This window comes from Cynara cardunculus, assembly GCF_001531365.2.
Source record: "Cynara cardunculus var. scolymus isolate 2C chromosome LG 1, CcrdV1, whole genome shotgun sequence".
Classification (NCBI taxonomy): Eukaryota; Viridiplantae; Streptophyta; class Magnoliopsida; order Asterales; family Asteraceae; genus Cynara; species Cynara cardunculus.
This window is the reverse complement of record NC_037528.1, coordinates 39885073-39911733: the sequence shown is the minus strand read 5'-3', so window position 1 is coordinate 39911733 and position 26661 is coordinate 39885073. Positions and strand designations below refer to the sequence as shown.

General features: G+C 36.4%; 1 protein-coding gene across 1 annotated transcript; it reads right to left on the bottom strand.

Annotated features, from left to right (window-relative positions):
- Nucleotides 1-333: 333 nt before the first annotated feature.
- On the bottom strand, nucleotides 334-9407 carry LOC112520014 (2-(3-amino-3-carboxypropyl)histidine synthase subunit 2). The gene is made up of 10 exons (XM_025128323.1): nucleotides 9288-9407; nucleotides 8619-8830; nucleotides 8349-8457; nucleotides 5324-5678; nucleotides 5089-5158; nucleotides 4915-4982; nucleotides 4306-4421; nucleotides 3936-4042; nucleotides 3310-3449; nucleotides 334-741 (listed from the first exon to the last, which is right to left on the bottom strand). Exons 1-10 carry the CDS (start codon nucleotides 9366-9368, stop codon nucleotides 497-499), a joined length of 1503 nt encoding a protein of 500 aa, XP_024984091.1. The 5' UTR covers nucleotides 9369-9407; the 3' UTR covers nucleotides 334-496.
- Nucleotides 9408-26661: the final 17254 nt, after the last annotated feature.

Below are 26661 nucleotides of genomic sequence, written 5' to 3'. Positions count from 1 at the left end.
GAGTTTAAGCCAAATAGACACCAATATAGAAGCATTTCAAGAAATAAGCACCAACCATAATGAGTCAATACCTCTCATGGTGTTACAAAACCCTAAACCAAACCAAACAAACGAAGTCCATACAGAGTAGAGTCTGAAAAGGATGAGATGTTCACAAACCTTTCCTCTTCCCCCATCTGGCTAAAAAGACTGCCAAAGTTTGTGAAACACAAAAAAGACTACCAAAGTTTGCATTTTAATCCCTTCATTGGTCATTAATGCAAGAAATTGAAAACTTTTGGTGGTTTTCTTACATTTTCGTAACTACAAAAGTTGTTTCGTAACTAAATGACAAGTACAAAGGCTGTAAATCTAATTCACTGAATCGAAAAATTGAACTACAACAAAACCCCCATGGGTTTCTTTGGTTAACTTGTATAAATAAAGGTAGACAAAATTTTGAAAAGTTTCAGTTCTACCAGTTCGTGTACACGTTTCAATTAGGATAATAAAAGATCTAGTGCTTACTTGTTTCATGGACGTATCCTGACGCTTTGCCGGTTCTCCCCATTACGAATGTCTCTGGTGCGTTTCGGTTACCATTGATTTCAAGACCTTGAAAAGACCGAGATGCAAAAAACTCGACCCCTGATTTTGCTGTTCCCTTCACGATGATTTTAAGGTCCTTATCATGTGCCTGCAGTGCTGTTTGTGTCGTATTCACTAAAGCAAGAGCTCCATCTTCATCTTCATCATCAATATCTGGTTTATGCCACAAGTCAAATTTGCTTATGTAAGTTTCCTAGCCCTGTAAATGGGACAGATCTGGATATGATCTGATCCAACCCATTTGTTGTACTGTTTGGGCAAGACATTTCATCTTGTGATGAAATAAATCAGGCTAAAGTGCATCAAAATACAACGAACTTTCTCTTGGTTTCCATTTGGCGTACCATGAAATTTTCTCTCATTTAGGAGTCATTTACCAAACGCTTACCCGGTAAGCGTTTACTAGGTACTTACCTTATCGGATGAACATGGCTAACAACGAGAATCTTACCCAATAATAGCAATGGAAAGGACTGAGTCTTACCCAGTTAGTGAGGTGACGACTCTTACCCGGTTAGCGCTTACTGGGTAAATTATTATAAACGATGTTGTAACGAGAATCCTACCCAGTAAAGTAAAGGGTGCGTTTGGTTCGCAGGATGTTTTTGATGGAATGGAATCTATCAAAAGAATTTGATTTTGAAGGAATTGGAATGAAATGTTATGAGGTTTGACCACTTGTTTGGTTGAAAGACATTGGGATGGAATCTGTTAAAGGAATTGAAATCTATCTATTTGGGTCGTATAATGTAGCTTTGGAATTGGAATGAAATATCGGCAAATGACCAAAATACCCTTCTTCGAAAATTTTGAATTCGAAATCCAACTATTGTGGTTCAGATCGGTGGTGATCAGTGGTGGTTCAGATCGGTGGTGGTTGGCAGTAGTTCAGGCCGGCAGTGGTTCAAACCGATGGTGGTCGACAGTGGTTCAGGTGGGTGGTGGTTCAGATCAAGTAGGGAAGATGGGGACAATTTGTGTTTTTGAGAAAATGAGATGGAATGGAATTGAATTCCTTCTCAATCGTCATGGAATGACCAAATCCATGAATGGTGGAATGTGTGGAATTCAATTCCATTCCATATATAAACCAAACGCCTCAAAGGAATTTGGTCAATGGAATTGATCATTCCAATTCCTTCGAATTCCGTCAGAATCCTGCAAACCAAACGCCGTCTTGACTCTTACCGGGTAAGCGTATGGGTAACGTCCCCTTGGTGTAACAAACATTCAATTCTTTCCAAGTAAAAACTCTAATTTTGGTCCCTGAGGTTAGGGACTAAAAACTTTTTAGATACTGGATAGATTCATGCTAGGATTTGACGTGTATATCTAGAATTCAACTAAATTGGTCAGTCATACGGCGGTGAATCCGTTCCTGGCCTTGTATGCACCGGTGCTGGAAACAATTTTGTCTTCTCCATATTACTATATCTCTAGAGTCAACAAATTTTATATGAGGAACTACTGAACTCAATCACTTGTGGCCGTTACTCTTCAGTTTTCTGAAGTTTTAAAGTGGGACCTGAACAAGTGACTAAAGACCACTTTCAGAGCAAAATGAGAACTACAAGAATGCTTTATAGACTCGTCAAAGTCCAGTTCCCAATTTCAAACTTCACTAAGCCTCAAGGTCCAAAATTAGAGTTCACGCATTATTTTTATTGTGTACCCATTTTGACCGGTAATAGGTAGATTTTGTAACTATTGATAATGTGGATGTCAAATTATCAAGTTATATTGTACTTGAATATGTACAAAAATGTCACATCAAAATAAACTAATGCCACGTAGGCTGAAAGCTCATTTATCAGGTAAAATGGGAACAAAATAAGAAGAATTATACGTTTATACACTAGTAGGAAAAAAAAAGCATCATTACTCTAAATAGGAACTAATGCAAATTTGTTACATTTTGCCCGAATAAATTATCAAATAAATCAACCGATTTAAATGGATCAGCTGCATGGAAAGATTTAAACCCATCTAGACTAGATCCAATAAATGATCAGTATTAATGGTTACATTTATGACACAAATGCATTTATACATGTATTATACATGTTTCAGGTGTTCCGGCATTCTCCTATAATGGTATCATTCTTGTTTAAACCTCTCCATATATATACACACACATGTATATACACAGGACAACGGGGGTCCCGCCATACATAAAATTAGAAACTAAAACCACTGAGCACATTGTGGGCCGTCATAATTGATGTGGAGGCCTAGGTTAGTGTCATAAAGTTCAGAAGACATGCTTAACATAGAAGGCTGGATAAAAGTTGTGATGACCTATGGTCTACTGGACGGTTTTGAGCCTTTTGGCCCACAATATCGCGTTATACACAAAGGGACACCCTATAAAGGTATGCAGATATATATTATGTCTTCTGCGACTGCAACAACCCAATAAACAAACAATATTCGACCATTTTGTTATTAGCAAAGTACGTTGCTCATTAGCTGATCTGAAGATCTTTTGATTTTGTAAACTGAATTCCTTTTGATTTTGTAAACTGAATTCCTACTGCTTTTCAACCATCCAGAAATCTCTATTACGCTTATTTCCATATCTATGCGTCAGGTTGGTTCTGATTGCAAGCATTGCGGCACATGAGAAGCTCAAAAGCCTCAAATGCAATCATCGCTAGAGTTATTGCTATCTTGAGCTCGTTCTTGATGCAAGAAGTGAAGCTAAAAGAAAGCATGAAATACCTTGGAAATCAGGATCTTCTATGTATCCACCTTGAAGAAACGAAAATCGCGCTTCCTTTTCTGGGATTTCTACACCCACAGGAGTTGAAGCAGCCAAGTCCTGAAAATCCATTACGTATTTCCCCGTCCACTCACTTCCCCTGAACAAGGTAGCATGAGTACTTAAACTGGGATAAAACACAACCAGTATATGCAATGGATCATATGTATGTAGGTATGTGTATATCTGTGTGTATGTGTATACAAGCTTAAGAGGCAGGGGCTTGAAAATCTGCGGCATAAATGCCTCCAAACTTGTATCCTTTTAATTGTAAAAGGCCCATGCATCAGGAAGAAAGGTAATACAAGTGTAAAAGACCCATGGTAAATTCAGAAACGGCCGCAGTAGATACAATCAATTAATATCGGAGGCTTCAATCAAATAAAAGCATTTGTCACATACGACAAAAGGTGTTTTCCATACACCAAAGAACCACAGAAGGAAAGAAAGCCAATGGCTACATTTATCAATCAAAGTGATCACGAATGGTAATAGTGACAGGGTCAAACGAAAAGAAAATTGAATGAACTGGTAAGAGTTTAATACTACAAGTTGAAAGTGATAAAAGGACAGATTATATTGGTACCTGGTGAAAGCAAGAATAGCTTCAAAAGGGGTAATAACAGGAGCCAAAAATTCTTTGCTATCCAAAAGAGCAGTTTGTGCACACGAGATGTAGATGAAGACATCACACTGCAAATTTGGAACTCGTCATGAAACTTGTAGGCACCAAGTCCAGAAAAACAATTATCTCAACCATGATTATTTTAATTAAATTATGAACTGTAGTATTTTACTAATATTACTAATAGTATAGGGCCTAAAACAATAATTATTGTAACAAATACAAATAAAAAGTTAATCAAAACCACAACGGTTTATAAGGTAACCAACCATGACGGCAATAGAATTGATGCATTCAGCAACGATATTTACAAGGAGATTGTCAACTTCACCTCCGGAAAGTTAGCAAGTTTTGCAGGATTAGGTTTTCCCATGACCAGTGTGTAGGCCTTCTTCCCAGCCCTTGTAATCATCTCTTTTATTTGATGGATCACACTCAAATAGCCAGCTGCATATAGGATTCAAACAAAATAACAGCAATCTTCAAGCATGATGCATAGAAAGGCTGAGAATATGGTAACAAATGCCCAAATACTATAATGTTATGGCATTGCCAAAACTGAAAAGATGGAAGCTTTGACAACAAGAGGTGGGATCCCCACTACAGAGCATATGCATTAAAGAACAGGATGAAAATGAATGTTCATGCTGATACTACTGCCCAAAAGACCAAACAGAACATCATATATGAAAGGCAGCAATGGACATCATGATGCATCAACCACGCATCATTTGGCTTGACAAATGAGTGGAAAGAGAAACTAGAAATCCATTCTGTTTCATAAGCTTTTGACCACAGTATGTTACAACCATAAATTACCCATGCCACCCCAGAAACAAACAAAAGGAAAAACAAGAAAACATCAGAGCTATATACAAGATAAAACGAGAAAGAATCAGACTGTTGGATTATGTAACAACTGAAATTCATATAACCGTACCAACACCAAGTGTTCCCACTAATATTCCAACAATGCCAGCATCCTTTGCTTTCTCAACTAGGTAATATCTGCAAGAACATTATAAAGATGACATACTGCTCAAAGAACTAATAAGAGAACACAAAGGGAAGCCTTTTATGGGGAAAGAGGATATAGTTGAGCAATAGAAAGTACCTACGCTTGAGAATCCTTCGTTGTTGAGAAGTATCCGCTAACAACTGATTTTCTGTTGCATCGTATCTGACTGAGACAATTGCCCCAAGAAAAGAAAGGAAGAGATAATTAGAGAAAGAGAAGAAAGAAAGAGAAATAGGTAATCTTCTAAAGGAAAAGAAATATATAAATATCAGACACAGGGATTAATAAGTAAGTGAACAACATCAAAATAAACTATCAATGCAGTAAGTACCTATTTCACAACCATTGAAAGTAAGTACCACATTCGCAAAAGCTGAATTATCAGGGCCAATCCAAAACAATGAGTAGTCTTCCATACTGCAACCCTCTTCTAAACTCCAAAGCAATCCCCCAATCCTATATGTTTTTCCGACTGCATCACCACAACCTCCATTGCCAGTAGAGCTGCTAAGCAATCCTGACTGCCCATTAGTTTCAGAACTTTTTTTTGGAATCATAGCTTGGCTAATAACATCCGCAAAATGCAGTTCAAATCTGGATGTGTGCCCACATAAACTTGTTTTTTCAACCATTGATGCTTCTATGACATCTTGTAATGCATGTCCATACTCCAATCCAAAGAGGACCTTCATTCAGTATGAACAAAAATATGGATAAATGCCAAGACATGTCCATTAACATAACAAAAACTTTTACCATGTCTAGTAACACCTCAAATCAGTAAAAGGTCAGCATTGAAAGAGCATTCAGTTTTCTTTCCATATCTTTTTAACCAGTAAAGATGGAAACCATTAAAGAACTAGTATAAATTGATGGAACAAAGTCAAAGCACAACGGAACAAGTATCAGATGGTACATACATGTATTAGTTCGGCATAACAGCCTGAAAGATCAGTGACTTTAGCTACTATTTCCATAAAAAAAAAACTTTTAAATTGTTTTAAAAAAGCGATCATAACTTATATCTTAAAAGAAATTCTGAACTTATGAGTCCTTTTTTTCCATTTTTAAGAGAAAAGGGAAGCGGGTGTTTCCTCACAGTTATAAAAACATATTGATGATGCATTCTGGAAATTGGAAGTAGAAGCCTAGTATAATATTCCATTTGTCCATTTTTCTTATTGTTCACATTACTCTACAAACTAAATTTTCAGCCCTACAAAAAAATTTATTTAGCATGAAGTATTACAAGTAGACTGCAGAATTGTTGATTCAATCTCTCAACCATATTGCATTATTTTACCAATTTAGCTACAAGCTCCATATGCAAGAAACAAAATTCATCTTTAAAGTCCACATCAACGAAATTACTTTCACAATCTTCATGTTTTTTAATACAATCTTAAATAAACTATCAAAGCATATTACATGAAATTCTAGAATAAACACAAACATTATACTTCATATTATCTTTGTAATTTATTTGACGCTAAGATAAGTACAAATTACTTCTTTCATGAACCTTTATGCATAATGCTTTTTCGAATTCTTAATAAGGTTTTAGTCTATTAGTTCTATACAAGTTATTTGGGCGCTCCATCATTACTAAATTGTATATAGACTTTTAGAAAATTTGCATATAAGAAGAAAGGGTTCTGAGTAATTCAAATAACACCTAGTAGGTCCCCGCATAGTGTGAAATTTTTGGTTGTCAACCAAAGAACTTAGCAGTTGAAAGTATTAAAGATATGAACCTCTGAAGCCCAATGTACAGAATGCCTACAACATGTTAAAAATGTAAAATGAACACAATGACGATCTAACCATAAACAACTGGATATAGCTATAGAGTTAATACCACTCCGACTCCCAACTTCTATAAAATCTAGACCAACTCCCTATACAAGAGTTCATTGCCTGATCCTAATGTACAAGGTGCAATATCTTTGCATGAACAATGAGTCTTCTATGATAGCCTTTTATACTGTTGTGTATAAATACACTGCAAAAAAGAAATCCACATTCCACTTTTGGCCCTTCCAATAGTAAAGGAACGCCCATAAAGGAATACGGTACTCTGTTATTGGGACATTGTCTGAGATCTGCTTTCATACCAACTCAAGATATTCTTATTGGACTCTATGCCGTAACAAGCAGAAACGACAGGGTATTATGTAAACCTGGTCAATCAACAACTCACTGAGATCTCTTTATTTGCCCACTCTGATTAACGATGTGGAAACAAGAAAAGAAGGAATGCCAGCAGGGACGGACCCATAAATTTTTTCAAACGGTGGCACCATTCGACTATAAGAAAACAATTTACGGAAAAAAATGGGATATGCATTTGAAATGGATGTACGAGTTATGATATATATCATGAGTGATACGGAAAAAACTAACGGAAAAAATTTCAAACGGTGGCGCCAATTGACTAAGAAAACGACACTAACAGGATTCGAACTCGAGTCTAGGGTGGAAGAAAAGCCTAGCAAACCAACTCTACCAAAGAAAACATGTTCTCGTTGTAGTTTCAAAATACATACGGTTGCACACAACAAATTAATACGGTTGCACCTTTCACGAACCTAAAAATTTTTACCCTTCGATGGAGGAATAATACGATGGCACCATGCTGGGTCCGTCCATGAATGCCAGGATCCAATATTTTGGTCATATGCTATTATGGATCTTTGACCAGATCCTCCATAAGACCCCTATCGCTTTGCTCCTTGAACTCATATTAGCAAAGATGGAGAAGAAAGAACCAAGCAGGCATACACATGGATGGAATCACAAACTTTTCCAAGAAGTTCAACCTTTTTGACTTTAAAAGTTGCATAACCACATCATTGATCTATCGGCATTATTCTTTAATTTAAGAGAGTAGTAAAGCGGAAACCCTATTTGAGAACCCCCACATACACCTTTCACTGCAAAAATACTGAGATCCCTTGAAGGATGCGGGTATTTTGTGACGAAGATCTGAATGGGCTTGAAATGTTGTAGGCAAGCTATATGTATCTACACCGAAGATGAAGGAGGACATAGATTCCATAGATATATAACCAAAGAGATATGTCCACTACCATGCTAGACAACAACAATATTTTACACGACAAGTTCTCTATACATAAACCATAAATGCCCCTTCCATTGACTAACAATGAAGTTCTGTTTTTGTATATTTTCAACCATTACATACATCTCCATGGTCAAATTGCATAAAAGAAATTTACCAAGAAATAAATTATAAGGTAACTAGGTGTAATAAGGGAGCACTTTCTGAGAAAAGCAGCTCTGAGAAGAAAAGCAAATAAAAAATCATAAAGAATAACCGAAGTTAGTCAACTTACAACTACAGGCTTCGAACTAGACAATGCATAACTACAAAGGTGTTTGGCGCAATAAGATGCATTTATTGGAGCTTTCCCAAAAACAAAGAATGCAGGAAGATTCGATGTCCTGTAATGAAGAGAAAACAAAACAAAACAAAACATGAAGAAATCAAAGAAAACTCAGTTTAAAAGCACTTGCTCTAAAAAGTGAAAGAAATAAATAGACATATCACGCAAAGCATCAAAAAACCTACTAAAACAAAACTGGCAATAAGGTAATGTACTCACGGGCTGAGACAGGTGTGTCCATAATGAATGACACAGTCAGCATTAATGTGAGATGCACCAACTTCATCAACACAGCAGCTACCATACGTAGTATCAGCCATTACATACAACCCAATTTCCTTCACATCATTTTCGCCTTCCCAACGTGACCGAAGCTCCCTACGTAGAGCACCTACCACACCTGTTGAGTCCTTTAGTAGCTCATCTGGAAACTAACCATTAGAGAAAAATTAGTTTCATATTATATAACAAAAAACAACAAATTGGAATCAAGATAGTGCTGAATTGCCTTCAAGGTTAGTCTTGTGGCACTAGAAAATAATTATCAGTAAGAACAACATCATCACTCAACTCAAATACAAGCAAACACAAAAATTATTTAATGCACAGCCATAATTTTAAAACTACTGACACTATTAAATAACCAAATTTATCAATGGTTCTAAACTTATTTATATGGCAAAACTCACAAAACACTGGTCCATCTGAATTTGAATTTGAAAACTACTGGTTCTAGAGTTCAAAAATCAAGGTAGCTTCTAGTTCTTTAACGAAATCATGGAGAGCTCCTTTAACTTCTTTGAAGCATTGTTTCCCTTGCTTCACTCTCTAGGGTTTTGTGTAAACAATTAAAAGACTAGAAATTAAACACAGCAATAGAATGAGCACCTGTAAAGCAACCCGCTTGAAGTTATGACTGCGAATGAAGGTGGCAACGCGTGAAACTTCGTATTTGGATTCGAAATCCATTGGAGAGGAAGAAAGAAAAGAACAGACCTGAAAACAGTTAAAACCTCGAACTACTTCATTTCATATGTAAATATATACGATGTGAATAAACCGGTATGGCAGGCCCAATACTCTGAAGCGTAAAAAAAAGGTATGGCAGGCCCAATACTCTGAAGCGTAAAAAAAAGGTATGGCAGGCCCAATACTCTGAAGCGTAAAAAAAATTATAGTTTTGTAATCTTCTTGTTTAGTCTCACGTTTATGTATCGACATTTATTTTTACTGTCGATATAGGCGACCACACCAAAGCTGCATCCAGGGGGGCCTGGCCATGTGCTGTCCATACGGCTGCATCCAGGGGGGCCTGGCCATGTGCTGTACGTACGGCTGCACAGGACATTAAAGCCTAAAGGGGTATCAAGTTGACATCTATTACTAGTTTTGGGTTTAATAATTTTGGAATTGTACAACTGAGTTTTAACTATAAAAACAAGCCTAATACCTAGTAGTGATTAATATTGAATGCACATCGTGAACCGGTTAACGTCATCATTCCAACAACTCAATCTAAATTCTATTGTTCTTCAAAGTTCAACTATTTCGATTTTTAAGACATGGAGTTCTCTTTCTAGCCGATTAACGGTCATGAAATTAGATTCAAGAAATCAAAGATGGAAATCTAGAATGACTGACTTCTACCATTGTTGAACTTACCGAGTTGTTGTATAAGTCATATTATGATTTATGAATATTTAAATCTTCTTGCAAACAAAAAATCTAAATTTCTAACTGATTATTATAAAGTTAGGTCATGTGGCCGTGTGGGTTACCGACCTACTAGACTAAGGCTAAGGGGCTTTTGTCATTTTGATAATAAATCTTCATCTTGCATATTGAAATATCCGAGAATTGAAAATTTGAATGCACATGAGCACATCACTCTATCAACATAGCTGGAGCACACTACACAACATTAATAACATATATGGTGATATTGCCTTAATTATTTGGCACTTGTTCTTTGCAATGCACAGTAACATAGATTATGAGTTTTACAATTTATTATTGTTCTTTTGACTTTTGTTTATTTTGAGGTTTGGCAACGTTCGACTTGCATGTGTTAAGCATATAGCTAGTGTTCCTTCTGAGCCAGCCCGGTGGATACGATGGGGCTCGTCTTTAATGAAGCTAATCTTAAAAATGACATGGATAGGATTTCTTCTCGTTAGATTTAGGGGTTGTCTGATTGGTTTTTTATTAAGTTCTATATGGATAAAATTGTTTATATGAACTAATTTGTTTGTATAAGTTGGAAAAGTTTTTGTTTTGGATAGTTTTTTCACAGATGTAAGGAGTGTTTTTTTAGTTGGAAGGGATATGTTTGGAAGAAAAAAAAAACTTGGTTTTATATATAAAACTTTCCCTAAAAGCTTACTGAATAAGTCACTTTCTATATATTAAGCCGCTACGAAACAATCATGCATAGTTGAACGAATAATCTGTTAGTTCCAATAAACTTATTAAGCTGCTAACAGATAGGCCCTTAGTCAATTGTTCTTGAAGTTCCAGACGACCTACAAGGTTGTAACGAAATAGTTAAATCATACATACTCAAGGGAGTCACAGCAGTCTAGAGTACTATCCTTGGGTCAAAAAGGGGGATATGGCGAAATTCATGATTAACATTCTTAAGGAGTTGCCAAAAAATACTTTTCTTCCAGAGATCAGTAAAGGACGAGCATCTCCAGATAGTGTGCACAATACTTTCCTTATTACTCCCATTACATCTATAACAAGCATCTGAAATATCGACACTGCTACAATACAATAAGCTATTAGTAACAATCCGAGAATGACTCAGCATTCAGACAAAGATTTTGATTGTTTGCGGAATTCTCAGCTTCCAAATGCGGTTCTACCAAGACCTTATGGCTGTTAAATTTGAAGCTTCAGTTGCATCCTTTAACCTCATCACAAGAATATAGTAGCTTCGGACACTGTACTCCCCATCTTTTATGTAATTCCAAAGAATTTTGTCTTCAAAATCAATAGGCCCATTAGGTGACTTTCTAATAAGGTAGGCATCCTCCTCATTAAACATGTTCCTGATGAACGGTGCATCCCATTCTCTATTTCCTAATTTTAGATCAATGACATGCATGTTGTGAGGAATCTCAAGTTTGTCAAACACCTTGAAAGTTGTAAGTATGGGAATCCATGGATCTTCAAGAATTTTAACATTATTGCCATTACCAATCCTCCAAGGCTAACCTTTTAGAATGATTTCTTTACCCCACATAAGACTTCTCCAAAAGAAAGATCCATTTGAACCCGTTTAGTTTCCAAAATCCTACAATTTGGAAAATAGGAAGCTTTCAACACCCTCGCACATAAGAAGTTTGGTCTCCAAATCTGTTTTGCAACCAATGCTTGGTTGAAAACTTCTAGAGTTCTAAAATCCAAACCACCCCTCTCCTTAGGAAGATCCATAAAGGACCCCATTTGTACCAATAAATTTTCCTAGATTGCTTTGAGGAACCCCACTAGAACCCGACTGCCATACTGTGAAGGCTCTTAGACTCATTGGAAGCTTAATACAACTAATAGTGTAAGTGGGAATGGCTTGAATGATTGTTTTTATGAGCACCTCTCTCCCTCCCATTGAGAATATAGACGATTTCCAACCTCTGAGTTTATTCCATACTTTGTTTTTTTATGTGGTTGAACAACTCTTTTTTCCTTCTTCCAGCAAAAGTTGGTAATCCCAAATAGCTTCCATAATTATCCACAATCTTAGCCCCAAGGATATTGGCAAGAGCCTCCTTTAAGTTGTTCAACACAGACTTACCAAAAGACATATTTGATTTGTGAAAGTTAACAATATGACTAGAAGCTGAAGAATACAAGGCTAAGATATTTTTCAAACACTTACATTCCTCCTCATTGGCATCAATGGAAACAGGACTATCGTCGACAAAAAACAAGTGAGAAATGGAAGTACCACCCCTGCCAAATCAAAGACCGTGCAACCTCCCCTCTTCCTCGGCTCCTTATATAAAGCAAGAAAATGCTCGAACACATAATAGGAAAAGGAAAAGGAAAAGGAAAAGGAGATCACCTTGTCTTAAGCCTTTCTCGAGGTACACCTTCTCTTTGATCTCACCATTCACTAAGAAAGAGAGTTTGATGAATGTGATGCATCCCATTTTTTTTTTTGGATCCATTCCTTGCAATAGCCTAATCTTTCCATGATGTCTTCTATGAACAAGGGCGAACGTGGCTTTAGAGGGGGGACAGTTGACAACCATAAAAAAATTTCTTCGATTAAAATCTTTTTTTAAATCAACTTCACTAACCGACGTCCATTAAAAAATTATTTTGACCCCCAGTTCCTAAAAAAAACCAAACCCAATTAAAAAAATATATATTTTAATGTCCACCGTCCACAGACAAAAAAGCCCAAGAAGACAAGGACTCTTTTAAGAAATTTCTTTTTGATTATTCGTTTACTGCTTTCTTTCTTTGATTTTATTTTTACTGCCTCCCTTTTTACTATTCACTTATCACCTCCACTCTCCAATACACGACAACACCAACAAACCATCTTATTTCTGACTGACCTCATGCAGCGGGCCTTAGGTATTTTTTTTTTTTTGGTTTTTTGCTTTATATTTTTGGGTTATTTGATATTGTTTCTTCAATATTATATTGTTTATAAATATTAAGGATGGTTAAATATTTAAAATTGTAATCTTATTTAGTTATTTATTGAGTTAGGGTTTGTTGAAAATATTTTTTTTTATTAATTACTAGGGATTGTTTATTGTTTAGTAGATTATTAGTTTTTCCTTACATTATGTTTTATGAACTTTAATTGTTTTTTTTAATAAATGAACTTTAATTGTTAATCATAGGGAATCGTTAATGGTTTATCAAATATTAATGAGGTGTAATTGTTGGTTGTTTTGTTTGGTTGCTAATTGCTTATTGTGTTATGATTTAACTAGAAAAATATAATGGAATTTTTTCTTAAAAGAAAAGCACCATCATCCGAAACGGGTAGCGATCGTTCTATTCCCTAACCTAGGTCTACTTCTTCGGTGCATAGGAAAACTGATTTGAATGATCTTTCTTAGGATCCATCCAAACGGAAAAAGATCAAGGAGTATCACCCTAATTAAAGAGATAAAATAAGACGAAAATATTTAATTAGAGGACCTTGTTAGCCACGTGGTCATGTCTTTCCAAGAACTAAGGGAAGGCGAATTTGCCCGGCTTGGTTATGATAATTGGTTAGAGTATACTGTAAAAGCGAATAAAGCTTTTTGGTTGGTTTGTTACTTATTTAGAGAGAGTTTTGTGAAACAAGGTGGGAGTGATGCTTTTGTGAGGGAAGGTTTTATAGTTGGAATAAAATGGATAGATTTGGTCGTCATGTAGAAGACGTTAGTTCTTTTCACAATAGCACTCACGAACTGTGAAGATTTATTGAGACAAGATAAATTGATTTTTGTGGCCTTTCATAAATAAGATGATATTATGAAGAAAGAGCATCAAATACGACAATGCTTCAATTGATGCTATTAGATTGGATTTGCTTGGTACCTGCATAGAGGCAAGTAACAAACATTATGTCGTCTACTAGTTGTGAGATATAAAAGTGACCCAATTATGCTTCTGTAATTCTTGACATCCACTAGCTTACCAGAGGGTCAGAATCAAGTTTTGATCCAATGGCAATTGGAGTTTTCATTGGAGTTGAGTTGTGAAGTTTGTATTTCTTCAAAATATTAGAGACATACTTGGCTTGGTTTATGAAAATCCATTCTTGAGTTTGTTTGACTTGAAGCCCTAAGAAGAATGTTAATTCTCCCATCATACTAATTTCAAGCTCACTTGTCATCAACTCAGGAAACTTGTCAGAATAGTTCTGATTTATAGAACCAAGGATAATGTCACACACACACACACACACACACACACACACATATATATATATATATATACAAGAAGAAATTCACTTTTATACTTCTTGAAAAACAAAATTGTATCAATTTTACCCTTTTCAAAGCCATTTTGAACCAGAAAGGAAGACTGGCGCTCATACCAGGATCTTGGTGTTTGTTTGAGGGTAGTACACATAGTCTATAAGTGTAGAGCTCTCAAATCCAAGAGGTTGTTGGATATAAACTTCTTCTTTGAACTTGCCATTCAAAAAGGATGATTTAGCATCCATTTGATAGACTCTGAAATCTTTGTAAACAGAGAAGGCTAAGAATATTCTAATGGCTTCAAGCCTTGCTACTCGTGCAAATGTCTCATCATAGTATATGCCTTCTTATTGGAAGTATCATTTGGCAACCAAACTTGCTTTGTTTCTGATCACAATGGCATCTTCATCCTTTAATAGCAATTTTATCTTTAGGTAAAGGAATAAGAGTCTATACCTTATTTATCTCAAATTGAACTAATTCTTTCTTGCAAATGGCATTGATCGAACTTGGATCTTGAAGTGCTTCATGAACTTTCTTTCGTTCCACCATGCTTAGAATGTTTACAAAGTCACCAGCAATGGCAGATCTTCTCTTGACACCATCAAAAGGATTACCAATAATTTGGTGTGAAGGATGGTCTTTTATCCCTTACCAATGGGGGCTGTGGTATTGGAGGAGTTCAGGCTTTTGTATCAAAAGGCTTGAAGTATGTTAACAGTTAGCTATTGGTGATGATGTCTCTACATGCTCCCCCCCGTAATGATGTCTAGAGGTATTAGGCTCTGGTTTTGTAGGAACAGAGGTAGGAGATGAAGTATTAGAAGGGCTATAAAGAGTTATACCTGTTGGTTGTGATTTTTCTAATACACGTGCAGAGGCATCTCTGGTTGCACACCTAGATATGTCTTTATCACCAAAGAAATCCTCAAAAGGTTGATCGAGTTCTGATTCCTTGGACCTGGTTAGTAAATCAGAAGTCACTTGGTTTAGGTTGAGTTCTGAGCTAGATTACTCACAAGTCATTTGTACATTGTCATCAAAGGATACATTGATGCTTTTTAGAACCATCTTTGATTTGAGGTTGAGGACTTTGTAGGCTTTGGAGTTCAAGGAATACCCAAGGAATTTGCCATCATCCGACTTCTTGTCAAACGTTCCAAGACGATCCTTGTGATTTAGAATAAAGCATCTGCAACCAAAGACATGGAAATTTTTTACATTAGGTTTTCTTTGGTTTATAAGTTTATAAGGATTCTTCATGTGCCTAATAGATTTGTTCTATGTGAAACATCTTTGTCGAGATGGCGTTTGCCCAGAAGTGTGTAGGAAGACCTAAGACTGCTACCATAGTTATGGAAGCTTCAACAAATGTCCTATTTCTTCGCTCAACAACTCCATTTTTTAGGAGTTCTGGCTGCCAAGAAGTTTTGGGAGATTCCCTCATTGACAAGGTATTCTTCAATCTTTGTAGTTATCAAACTTTGTACCATTGTCACTTCTCAATTTTTGAACTATGCTTTGTAGCAAAACCTAGATCTTTTTTAACATGATTAGTATCTCTAAGACATCTGACTTCTGCCTTACAAACTCAATCCTAGTATATCTAGAATATTAGTCAATTAAAACAAGAATATTCTTCTTTCCAGAGAAGCTTTGAACAAAAATAGGACCACAAAGGTTGACATGTAGCATATACATAGGTCTAGAGCAAGAGGTATCAGATTTTGTCTTGTATGAAGCTCTTTTGAGCTTACCTATTTCACACACAGGACATAGCTGGTCCTTTTCAAACTTCACATTTGGTAAACCATGTACCAGTTTGTGTTTAACCAACTTGTCAAGGTTTGGAAAGTTAAGGTGTGAGAGCCTATTTTGCCAAAGTCAAGCTTCTTCACCATTCTTTGAGACCAAGTAGAGGGTCTCTGCTCCTTCTTTGGAAGTAAAGTGCATTAAGTATAAGTTACCTTTTCTGACAGCTCTAGGCAGTTCATGAGTTGGTTAATAATGAGGAAAACTTCTTTTGAACTTTTACATCAAAACCATTATCACAAAGTTGACTTATGTTAAGCAGATTGTGCTTTAGCCCATCTACATAAAGCAACTTCGGATACAGAGATGTCACCTTTTGATAGCATAATTTGTCCTTGTTTCTTATTTCCAAAGGTCATGAAGCCTTCATTTTTGTCTTTGAATAAGGATAGGAGAACTTTATTTCCAATCATGTGCCTCGAGCATCTAGAGTCCAGATACCAGATGTATACATGATGTTTCTACAAGACAAATTAGAGAATTTTAGGCACCCATTTCATAATGTGCCCTTTCCTAGTTTGCCAGACTTGGTCTTGGACTTTTGCTTCTTCTGGAGCTTAGTGTTTTTCTTTTGCTTGGACATAGAGAGAAGACAGTGTGGGCCAGAGAAGTGTTTCTTTAACTGGAATAAGAGATCAAGGCATTTGCAATTGTGAACACAAGATGATTGCTTAAAATCTCTTGCTGCATTAATTTTTTTTAAAACAGAGGCCTTATGATTACAATCTGTCCTAGCATCAATAATTTTTGCTAACTTCTTGTTGGGACTTCCGCCTCATTGTTCCCTCGAGCTGGTCAATTCCGCGATTCTTAAACCCAACGCTCTTGTAGCAATGCAGGAGCATCCCACATCGGTGAGGCTAGGGGGATTCGTCTTCCTTATAAGGAAGGGGGGATCTTACTCCTACCAGTGACGTGTTTTAAAGCAGTGAGGGGTTGTTTCCGGGAGGGGCAGCCCAAAGCGGACAATATCATGTGGGTGGTTCCCTAGTATCGGTCCAACAATTGGTATCAGAGCTAGGGCCGCATCAATGGGGGGGGGGGGGAATGTTGGGACTTCCGCTTCATTGTTGCCTCGAGCCGGTCAAATCCGCGATTCTTAAACCCAACGCTCCTGTAGCAATGCAGGAACATCCCACATCGGTGAGGCTAGGGGGATTCGTCTTCCTTATAAGGAAGGGGGGGATCTTACTCCTACCAGTGACGCGTTTTAAAGCTGTGAGGGGTTGTTGTCGGGAGGGGCAGCCCAAAGCGGACAATATCATGTGGGCGGTTCCCTAGTATCGGTCCAACACTTCTTATCTAGTTTAGATTTAATTTTTTTAAAAACGACCTTCTTCTCTTTAAGATCACTCTTCTTGACCCACTCCCTATGGACTTTGGTGGATTTCACTGAAACAGAAGAGTTTAAGTTTTCCTCAATTTTTTATTGACCCGCTTGAACTTGATAGGCTTAAAAGGATAAGGTCTAGAAATGTTCTCAATCAGATTGCTTTTAGACTTCTCTTGTTGTTCATTCTCTAGTTCAATTCATGATTTAGCTTTTAGACACATGTCTAGAAAGTCTTGACACATTGGGATTCTTGACATCTGTTTCTCAACAGGAACATGCTTGTTTGGTATCCTAGAGGGAGAAAAAAGAACTTCTGGTCCTACCGCCACAATCTCTATTTCTACTATCTCTATTTCATTGTCTTCTTCTGAATCAGAGTCAGAGTCAAGGAAATCTCTTTTTGGTTTAGCACATACTTTCACATGGCTCTTGTCTTTCAAAAGATTTCAACCATTCTTTAGCTTTGATTTTGAAAATCTTTGTGTCAGAGTTTTTTTTATATTTTCCAGATCTTTTGATCCATAAGGATATATGTCATAGCCATCCCATCCTTTTGTAGAGAAGAATTTAGATCAATCATGATGTAAGGAGTGATCTCTGGTTCTTCTAAGTTAGAAATTGAGCACTGCTATAGAGCTTCTCTAAATCGAGTTCAATTTTTTTATTTGATCATTTTCTGTATGTGAAGGAATAAACTCTGATGCCTTAGAATTAGTAACTTCAGTTCTTTAGAAGCAGAAGTACTTGACACAGGGTTGTCAGAGTTCAAACCTTTAAAGGAACCAAACAAAAACAGTCCTTGTTGCTTCTAATATCTTTAAAATTTACCTTTTTTTTGGTTTTGAAGAATGTTTATCAGAAGTGTAAGAAGTATTTTGAAAGTTAAGTTTTCTTTTTATGGCTCCATTCAAAAATTTCATCCTCTTAAAAGCAAAGGCTTCATATAGCAAAGGGAAATCTGGTTTTTGTTCCTTTCCTAAGCAGAAGACAAATTCCAAAGATGAGAACTGTTGGAGCTAAATAGCCCCAAGTTATTGAAAGTTTTATAAAATCAACTAAAGTCAAATGTAATGCTAATTGTAATTGTAGGCTTTAGTCATTTTGAACTTTAGGGAGGTAAATGGGCTTGGGTCCATTCTCTTGTAAATGGACACTGTAAATATGTGTCTTGGCTAGTTTGTTATTTGAGAGAATTCATAATTCTAAAAACACAAAACTCAGAGAGTTCTATGACATGCCGACTAGAGTGCTTTTCTCCCTCCATTGTAATTCAAGTTCATGAATAGAATCATCAATAAATTGATCTTCATGTCTACTTCTATTCTACTTTTATGTAGTTAATCTTTGATTGTTGCTTAAATACGAGATCAACAATTGGTATCAGAGACAATTGAAATTAATCTATTTCAATTTGGTCAATTCTTGGCAACATTTGAAGAATTCAAGATGGATATTCAAGATTATTCTTATACGTGTCCTATAATTCAAGGTATCTTTTCTGTGATTTTTCTCATCTTGAAGGCTAATTTTTTATTTTGTGTGTTGGATTCTTGATCTTGAAGATCATTGTAGAGGAGATGAGGTTAGATGTTTTTAATTCTCTTCTATATCAGTTTATGCACTCCACATGGTCGATGAAATGTCTGTGAAAGATTTGGTTCTGAATTCCTTGTTCAAAGTCAGATTTGAAAAGATTTTAGAACTTTGAGTGATTAAAATCATTTTCTGATATGGTTTGTTAGAAGTTTGAGTTTCTGCAATCATTACTATGAAGTTTTTCTGCAAGAGGCTAGACCATTGAGTGTTCTCAATCATCATTTTGACCTGATCAATCAAAAATTTGAGAGCTTGCAATCATTGTTCCAGAGATTCCTCAAGATGCTAGACCTTTGAGTGTTCTCAATCATTGATCTAATCTAATCAGTTAGAAGTTTGAGTGATTACAATCATTGTTCTGGAGGTATGGTTGTGATTTAGGATTTTGAGTGCTGATAATCATTCATCTGATTTAAGAAGTTAGAGATCTGAGTTTCTTCAATCATCGTTCTGAAAATATGGTGAAATAAAATTCAGCATGTTGACAGATTTGTGGTGATGTACGATATTGTTCATGTCTCATTCATCACAGCACTAATTAACTCGATTCGAAAGGCCCTGGATAGATAACAATGGATATGCAAGTTTGTGTTTTAATTTTTCAGAGATTCCAAGTGTAGAAAGGTCATATCTGTCATTGAACTTGAAAGCAGTTTGCTGATGCAAATCCGATGTGTTTGAAAACAACATGTTTATATTGATCCAAAGTTATGTTCCATATTTTGTTTGATTACGAACTTATAATTCTGTTCAAAGTTAATCCAGAATCCTAGAGATGTTGATCCAGAGTTCGGTCCAAAGTTGTAATTTATACAGAGTTACAATTAACTTAGAGTTAGTTAATCGAACAACACTCTGATTTGTCATTGTTTATTCAAAGTTATAAGGATGTTCTTCTAGAGTAGTCCTATGTAATCAGAGTTATGGATCAGAGTTCACAGACTTTCAACCCCATTGTATCCATATTTATGCCATGTGTATCTTGAGAATTCTACCCATGTGTATCTTGTGAATTCATCAATAAAGACCACGATATACTTCTTTGCACCCATTCTTTTTGTTCTCATTGGTCCACAAAGATCCATTTGCAGAAGTTCCAAAGGAGATTTGCAAGAAGATTATATTTTAAGATTGTGAGAACTTTTCTTCATCTTGCCCATGTCACATGCAGAACATAAAGATCTTTTGGTAAATTAAATGTAACCATTGGCAAGACTTTCACCAAATTATTCTGCACAAATATATCAATAGATCTAAATTTGAGATGATATAATCTTCTATACCATATCCATCCTTCTTAAATCATAGTCTTTGAAGTTAAACAAACTTCCTTTGTTTAACCATCTTTGGAGAAGTAGGCAGTGTAAAGATCACCATCTCTGTATGCAGTCAATGCATCATTGCCATTGAGATCTTTAATATGGCAGAAATGTTTGTTAAAATGCACTATGAACCTTTTATCATGAAACTGACTTATGCTGAAAAGATTATGTTTCAAGCCCTCGATGTACTTTCATAGTTGTAACATCTCCATGAATAAACATTCTATATCCTCTAACATATCCCTTTGCATCATTTCCAAAGTTAACTGTTCCACCATATCTTTCTTTGTAATCAGTTAGCAAATCCTTAAAAGGTGTCATGTCTCTTGAACATTCAGAATCTAAGACCCACATATGACAGATCTGCAAGAACAATTACTTAGATTTAGGTAACAATTTGAAAATGGGTTTTTTTAGATTAGTAACAAAGGATATTTTTTAACTTGTTAAATCTAGAAGTCTGATTTTTGGTTTCCAGAATTGGACAAACTTGACTTCAGATTTAACTTTGGAGATTTCATACTTAGATTTAAGTCTCCATTCCATCGGTTTGTTTTAAACAGGCGATGAAATCTTTGAAAAATAGTTTTTCTTTGAAACAGAACTCTTGACAGTTGTAGATCTGTTCTTAGACTTATAATATGATTGTCCAGAGTTAGCCTTTTTCTTTGAAAAACTCTTCTTTTCTTTCTTTGGCACCTTACAATTTAGTCTTAATTCATGATGTCCATAATAAATACAATGAATATGATTCTGCACCAATTTTATCATTTTAAAACACAAACAGTTATTTGACAAATTTGCAGATGTACTTTTAGCTATATGCTTAACAAACGCTTTGGGAACAAAACTATTTCTTTTATTCATAAACTTTATATTCATCACATCTGATTTATTTACAAGACAAGGAGTTTTTTTATCTGTTAGATCTATATTTTGATTGTATTAAAGTAGAAGGGATAAAATTGTAAATATCTCTCAAGGTATATATATGTTTCCTTGTTTTCTAGTTTAGGTTAGACTAATCATTGTTAAATCTTAAGCAGGCATACATTGGCATTTTCTCTATAATTCGAAGTTCATCAATATACAACTGACTGCTTGATACATTGTTGTGTTAACTGTTTAGTTTGTTGTTCTTAGTATCAACCTGGGTTATAACAACTGGTATCAGAGCAGAAGATCAACATTGGAAGGCTGTCAGATTCATTTCTTGGAGACCATCGCCTGTGAGTTACAAAGTTTATATCTTTATTGCTTTTGTTCAATTCAGGGTTATTTCTCGAGAATTAAAGATGTTTGTCTTTGATTTTCGGGCCTATATATCCAAAATTGAAAGGATATTGGTTGTTTTTAAGAAGAATTTTTAAAAGTTGTTGAAAAACTTCAGATCTGCTTAGTTGTCGCATTGCCCTATATTTCTTGCGTCTTTAAGACCCAAAAACCTCTAGTCATTGTATCTTCTTGACCCGACAAGTTTGGTTCCTCGCATGTTCAAGACCTGACAACCTAAAGTTATCGCATGCGTTGGATGCGACAAGTTACTGTTCCAAGCCTGTTGAATTCGACAAGTTGGTTGTGTTAGACCCCATAAGTCTTATGCATGGAAGTAATGAAGACAAACAAGTGATGAAGAACCAGAAGGCCGATGGAAGACTTCAAGACAAAATGACTAAGTCTGAAGAACAACCAGAGGGTCGATGAACTGACCAGAGATGCGATGGAAAATGCATCTTCATAACCCCTCTGGGTACTAACACTTGGAGTTTTCCTCACTAGTTCAACCAGAGGCAAGCGATGAAGATATGAAGATAAGGTTGAACTCACGTCCCATGAAAGACAGTTGGAGATGACCAATCAACAGCTGGATTCTACAAAGTTTATCTTGTATTGATGATTATCCATGTTTAGATAAACTTTATCTTTTTGTAGAAGATTAGCTAAATAGTCTCACTAGATAGTTATCTTCTTAGTTAGATTAGTAGTATAAATAGGTGGTTAGGCCTATTGTAATCTGAGACTATTTTTACGTTTTTCACATCATTGAAATAAAGTGAAATCTTTGACACTCAAGTATATTCTTAGAACATTTATTAATTGTTCTGAGTATTCATCATTTTATTCATCCAAACACTATAATTTGGTTATTCTTAACTTAATTATTAGTGTTATTGAGAGATCTGAGATCAACAATTGGTATCAGAGCCAATTGATTGTTTTTCCAATCAAAACGATCATTAAAAATCTCTCAATTCGCTTTTCTCATTCATAAAATTTCATAAAACTTCTTCTCTAAAACGTAAGTTTTCTCTTCCAAAATCTTAAATGGCCAACTGGAATTCTGCTTACAGTGTTGGTTCCCTCACCAAACCTCCAACTCTTCAAAGAGAAGAGTATCCACAATGGAGGATACAGATGGTAAACTTTCTGGAAGGGATGGACATAAATCTTCTACGATCTGTCATGGAGGGTCCCTACGTTCCACAGACTCTTGTTCCAAGAGTACCAGAAACAAATACCACAACAGAAATTCCTGTCTATTACATGCCCAAGGATGAGAAGAATTGGGATGAAGACGATAGAGAGCGCATAGAGATTGTTAAGAAGGCCAAAAGACTAATCATCATGGCCATTCCCAATGAAATCTTCCAATCCCTTGATGCATGTTCCACAACAAAGGAACTATGGGATGAGCTGGCAAGCCAATTAGAAGGAGGGCCAAAAACAAAGAAGAATCGTAGAGCCCAATGTCTCAAAGAATATACCAACTTCAAGGAACTTCCTGATGAACCAATTCAGAAGACATACGATCGTTTCAACATATTGATTAATCAATGTCGACGAAACGATATCTCCAGAATGAAGGAAGAAAATAATGTTTTGTTTCTTAAAAGTCTCGGCGATGAATGGACACAGCTGTCAATGTCCCTTCAAGCGAATCAGGACTTAGACGGCTGGTCACTTCATGACGTATACAGAACGCTTGCTGCACAAGAGAACGATATCATGAAGAAGAAAGTGTCCATCGGTGGACCCCTGGCTCTTGCTGCTGAAGAAAAGGATGTTTCAAGGACCTCCACCAGAAAGGAAAGAAAGCACTGGTGGTAGAATCAGAATCTGAGGACGAAACATCTGAATCAGATGATGATATCAAAGCCTTTGCCAAATCTCTGGCCTTGATTACAAAATAGTTCCAGAAAAATTTCATCAAGAGACCCTATGAACAAAGAGACTTCAAAAGGAGAAGTACTAGCCATCCTATGAAAGGAAGCCATCGAAATTCTATCAAAGGGAAGACAGAAGAGATGGAAGAGAAGAGAGAGACAGAAGAGAAGATAGAAGAGAGGAGAAGAAAGATAACAGAGACGGAAGGAAAAATGACCTCCGCTGCTTTAGGTGCGGAAAAATCGGTCATTTTTCCAAAGAATGTAGAGGACGACTGGTAAAGGATGCTAATTACTACAAGAATAAATATAAGTACAATCCTAGAGAGCGAAGCCTGATGGCTGAGAAAGAAAAATTGGGTGTCCGATTCTTCATCCGATGAGGAAAATAAAGCACTCATCTGTCTGATGGCAACGCCCAATGCAGAATCCGCCTCTGACTCTGATGATAAGGTATGTGAGTCTACTTCCAATGAAACCAACTCTGCTCCATCTGAGCTAGAGTTAAGGATAATAAAACTTTCAGAGGACTTCTTGAAACTAAAAGAAAAATTAAATTTCGAAAAATCTGAAAGGCTGAAAGCGGAAAAAGAAGTCAGTTTCTACAAAAGAGAGACTGATCTTCTAACCGAAGAAAAAGTCGAGCTCGCTAAGGAAAAGACTCGCATCGCCACTCTTAAAAAATCAGAGGAAGAAAAACTGCTGGAATTAAACAAGCAAATAACTAAAGACCTAGAAAAGAAAACTAAGGCCTTAAAAGAATCCGAGGCAGAGAGACTTAACTCAGTAGCTGTCAAAGATTTCTTTCAAAAGGAAAGGGAGGTTCTTCACCAGAAGCTTCAAACCAATGAACTTCTGATGAAGAAATACAGGGATGCCTAAAATGTATTCGAAAAGTTAAACGGTCAAATGGATACTCAAGGGATTGGATTCAATGAATTTGACTCCTTCATCGAATCAAAGAAATCCACCCACCCTTGAATCCACTTTCAAACTTGGATGCATTCAGAAACCTGACTTTATCCCGAAACCAAAAGCAAACTTTAAAAGAGTTAAAGTCGATGGAAAAACTGTCAATTTAAGACAGAATTTTGAAAACGTGGTGTACGAGAGCAGTACAAGTAAGAATTCTGATGAAGTAAACGACGCCTCCAAATCAGAGACCGATGCAAACCCTATGGTTAAATCAGAGTCTCTGGTTGTCAATCTACTTTATCAACAAGTATTGTTGATGAAAAGGAGAATCCTAGTAAGGAACCATCAGCTGATGAATCGATGAACCATCCAAGTAACATTGGAAGTTCGTCTAAGTCAGAAACGATGGAACCCCCAACAGATCACTCTGAAGCATCAACCTCTGTACCCACACCTCCCTCAAACATCCATGATAATTTTGATTTCGAGAAATCAGCGAGAAACTTTTTTGATTCTGAATCTGAAGAAGAAATAGTATGTGAATCATCAAAGATCATTGAGGATAAGAAGCCTAAAAAATTTAACCCTCAATGAAATCTGATGTTCCACCATCGATAAAATCTTCAGATAAAGGAAAAGGAAAGCTGAGCAATATCAAATCTGCTAACGATAACTCACAAGGTCCTAGTACATCTTCTAAGTTTATTAAGTTTACTCGTGCGCAAAAACAGAAGTGGCCTTCCTCTGAGAAATCTAACCACCACTTTTCCTCTTATTCAGCTGAAGAAAAGCAGTCCTTCCTCAGAAGTAAAGAAGTAAAGACCAAGACCTCCACAAATAAAAAATCTGAACTAGATAGTAAGTTTGTAAAAATGACCGATGCTAGGACATGATTTACATCCCCTGTATTTACTTCTTCATTTATATCGAATAAAAAAGAACGTTAGACATTCATATCCAAAGAATCATAATTGTCAATGTTTAGCTCTTTTACAAAACCTGAGGAACCACATGTTGACACATCGCTGCATATTCTCCAAACACGTTTATCGCTATAAAGTTAAATCCAATGAAAACGTGAAAAAGCCCAAGTCTAAGGGCAAGGGAAATGTAAACAAACCCAAGCCTGCAAAGGCTAAGGGTGATGAAAAGAGAGAGGTATCCCCCACTAACAAACGTGGACCCATTATGACATTGGTACCTAAAACCCCTTAATTTGTCTTGCAGGACCAACATGTGCAACCATGGTATATGGATTCAGGTTGCTCCAGGCACATGACTGGTGACAAAAGTCAGCTATCCTCCTTCATCGAGAAATCTGGAGGCTCTGTCATTTTTGGAGACAACAGCAAGGGTACCATCAAGGGATACGAAACTCTCATCAAAGGCAACATCTCCATCAGCAAAGTGGCTTATGTTGAAGGTTTGAAGCACAATTTACTAAACATAAGCTAGTTCTGCGACAAGGGTCTTGAAGTCAGATTCCGCAAGGGTTTCTGTATCATAGAAACAAAGCCTGGTCAAACCATCATCAAGGCTAAGAGAGAAGGAAATCTCTATCTTCTGGATTTTCAATCCTCTGAGGGACAAGACACCCTTTGCCTTGTATCCCATAAGAGCGATGAAAATTGGCTATGGCACCAGAAGTTCTCACATCTGAATTTTGATGTCTTAAGAAAGCTAGCCAAACAGAAGCTGGTCAAGGGGATTCCTGATCTCAACTTTAAAAAAGATCATCTATGCTTAGCCTGCGAGATGGGAAAGCTAAAACGGGCCTCTAGCAGAACAAAGTCAGAAACCTCCTACACCAAACCCTTGGACATGATCCACATTGATCTCTGTGGGCCCATATCTACACAAAGCCTCTCAGGAAAGAAGTACATTTTGGTACTAGTTGATGAATACTCTAGATACACCTGGGTTGAGTTTGTGACGAAGAAATAAGATGTTCATGACCTACTCATTGGGGTGATGAAAAAACTCCAAGTCCTTTTACAACAAAAACTCATTAAAGTTAGAAGCGATAATGGAACTGAATTCAAAAATGCCAGAATCGATGAATACCTCATCAATGAAGGCATCTCACAAAACTTTTCAGCTGCCAGAACCCCACAACAGAATGGAGTGGTGGAGCGAAGGAACAGAACCCTTGTGGAAGCAGCAAGGACCATGCTTGCTTCA

Bases quoted from the DNA above. Each gene is read 5' to 3' on its own strand.
- LOC112520014 (XM_025128323.1), bottom strand. From the start codon at position 9,368: ATGGATTTCGAATCCAAATACGAAGTTTCACGCGTTGCCACCTTCATT. The intron at 8,458-8,618 runs GTGAGTACATTA...TCTTCATTACAG, and splicing joins GGACACACCTGTCTCAGCCC to GACATCGAATCTTCCTGCAT. The intron at 5,159-5,323 runs GTACTTACTGCA...CAATTGTCTCAG, and splicing joins TTTCAATGGTTGTGAAATAG to TCAGATACGATGCAACAGAA.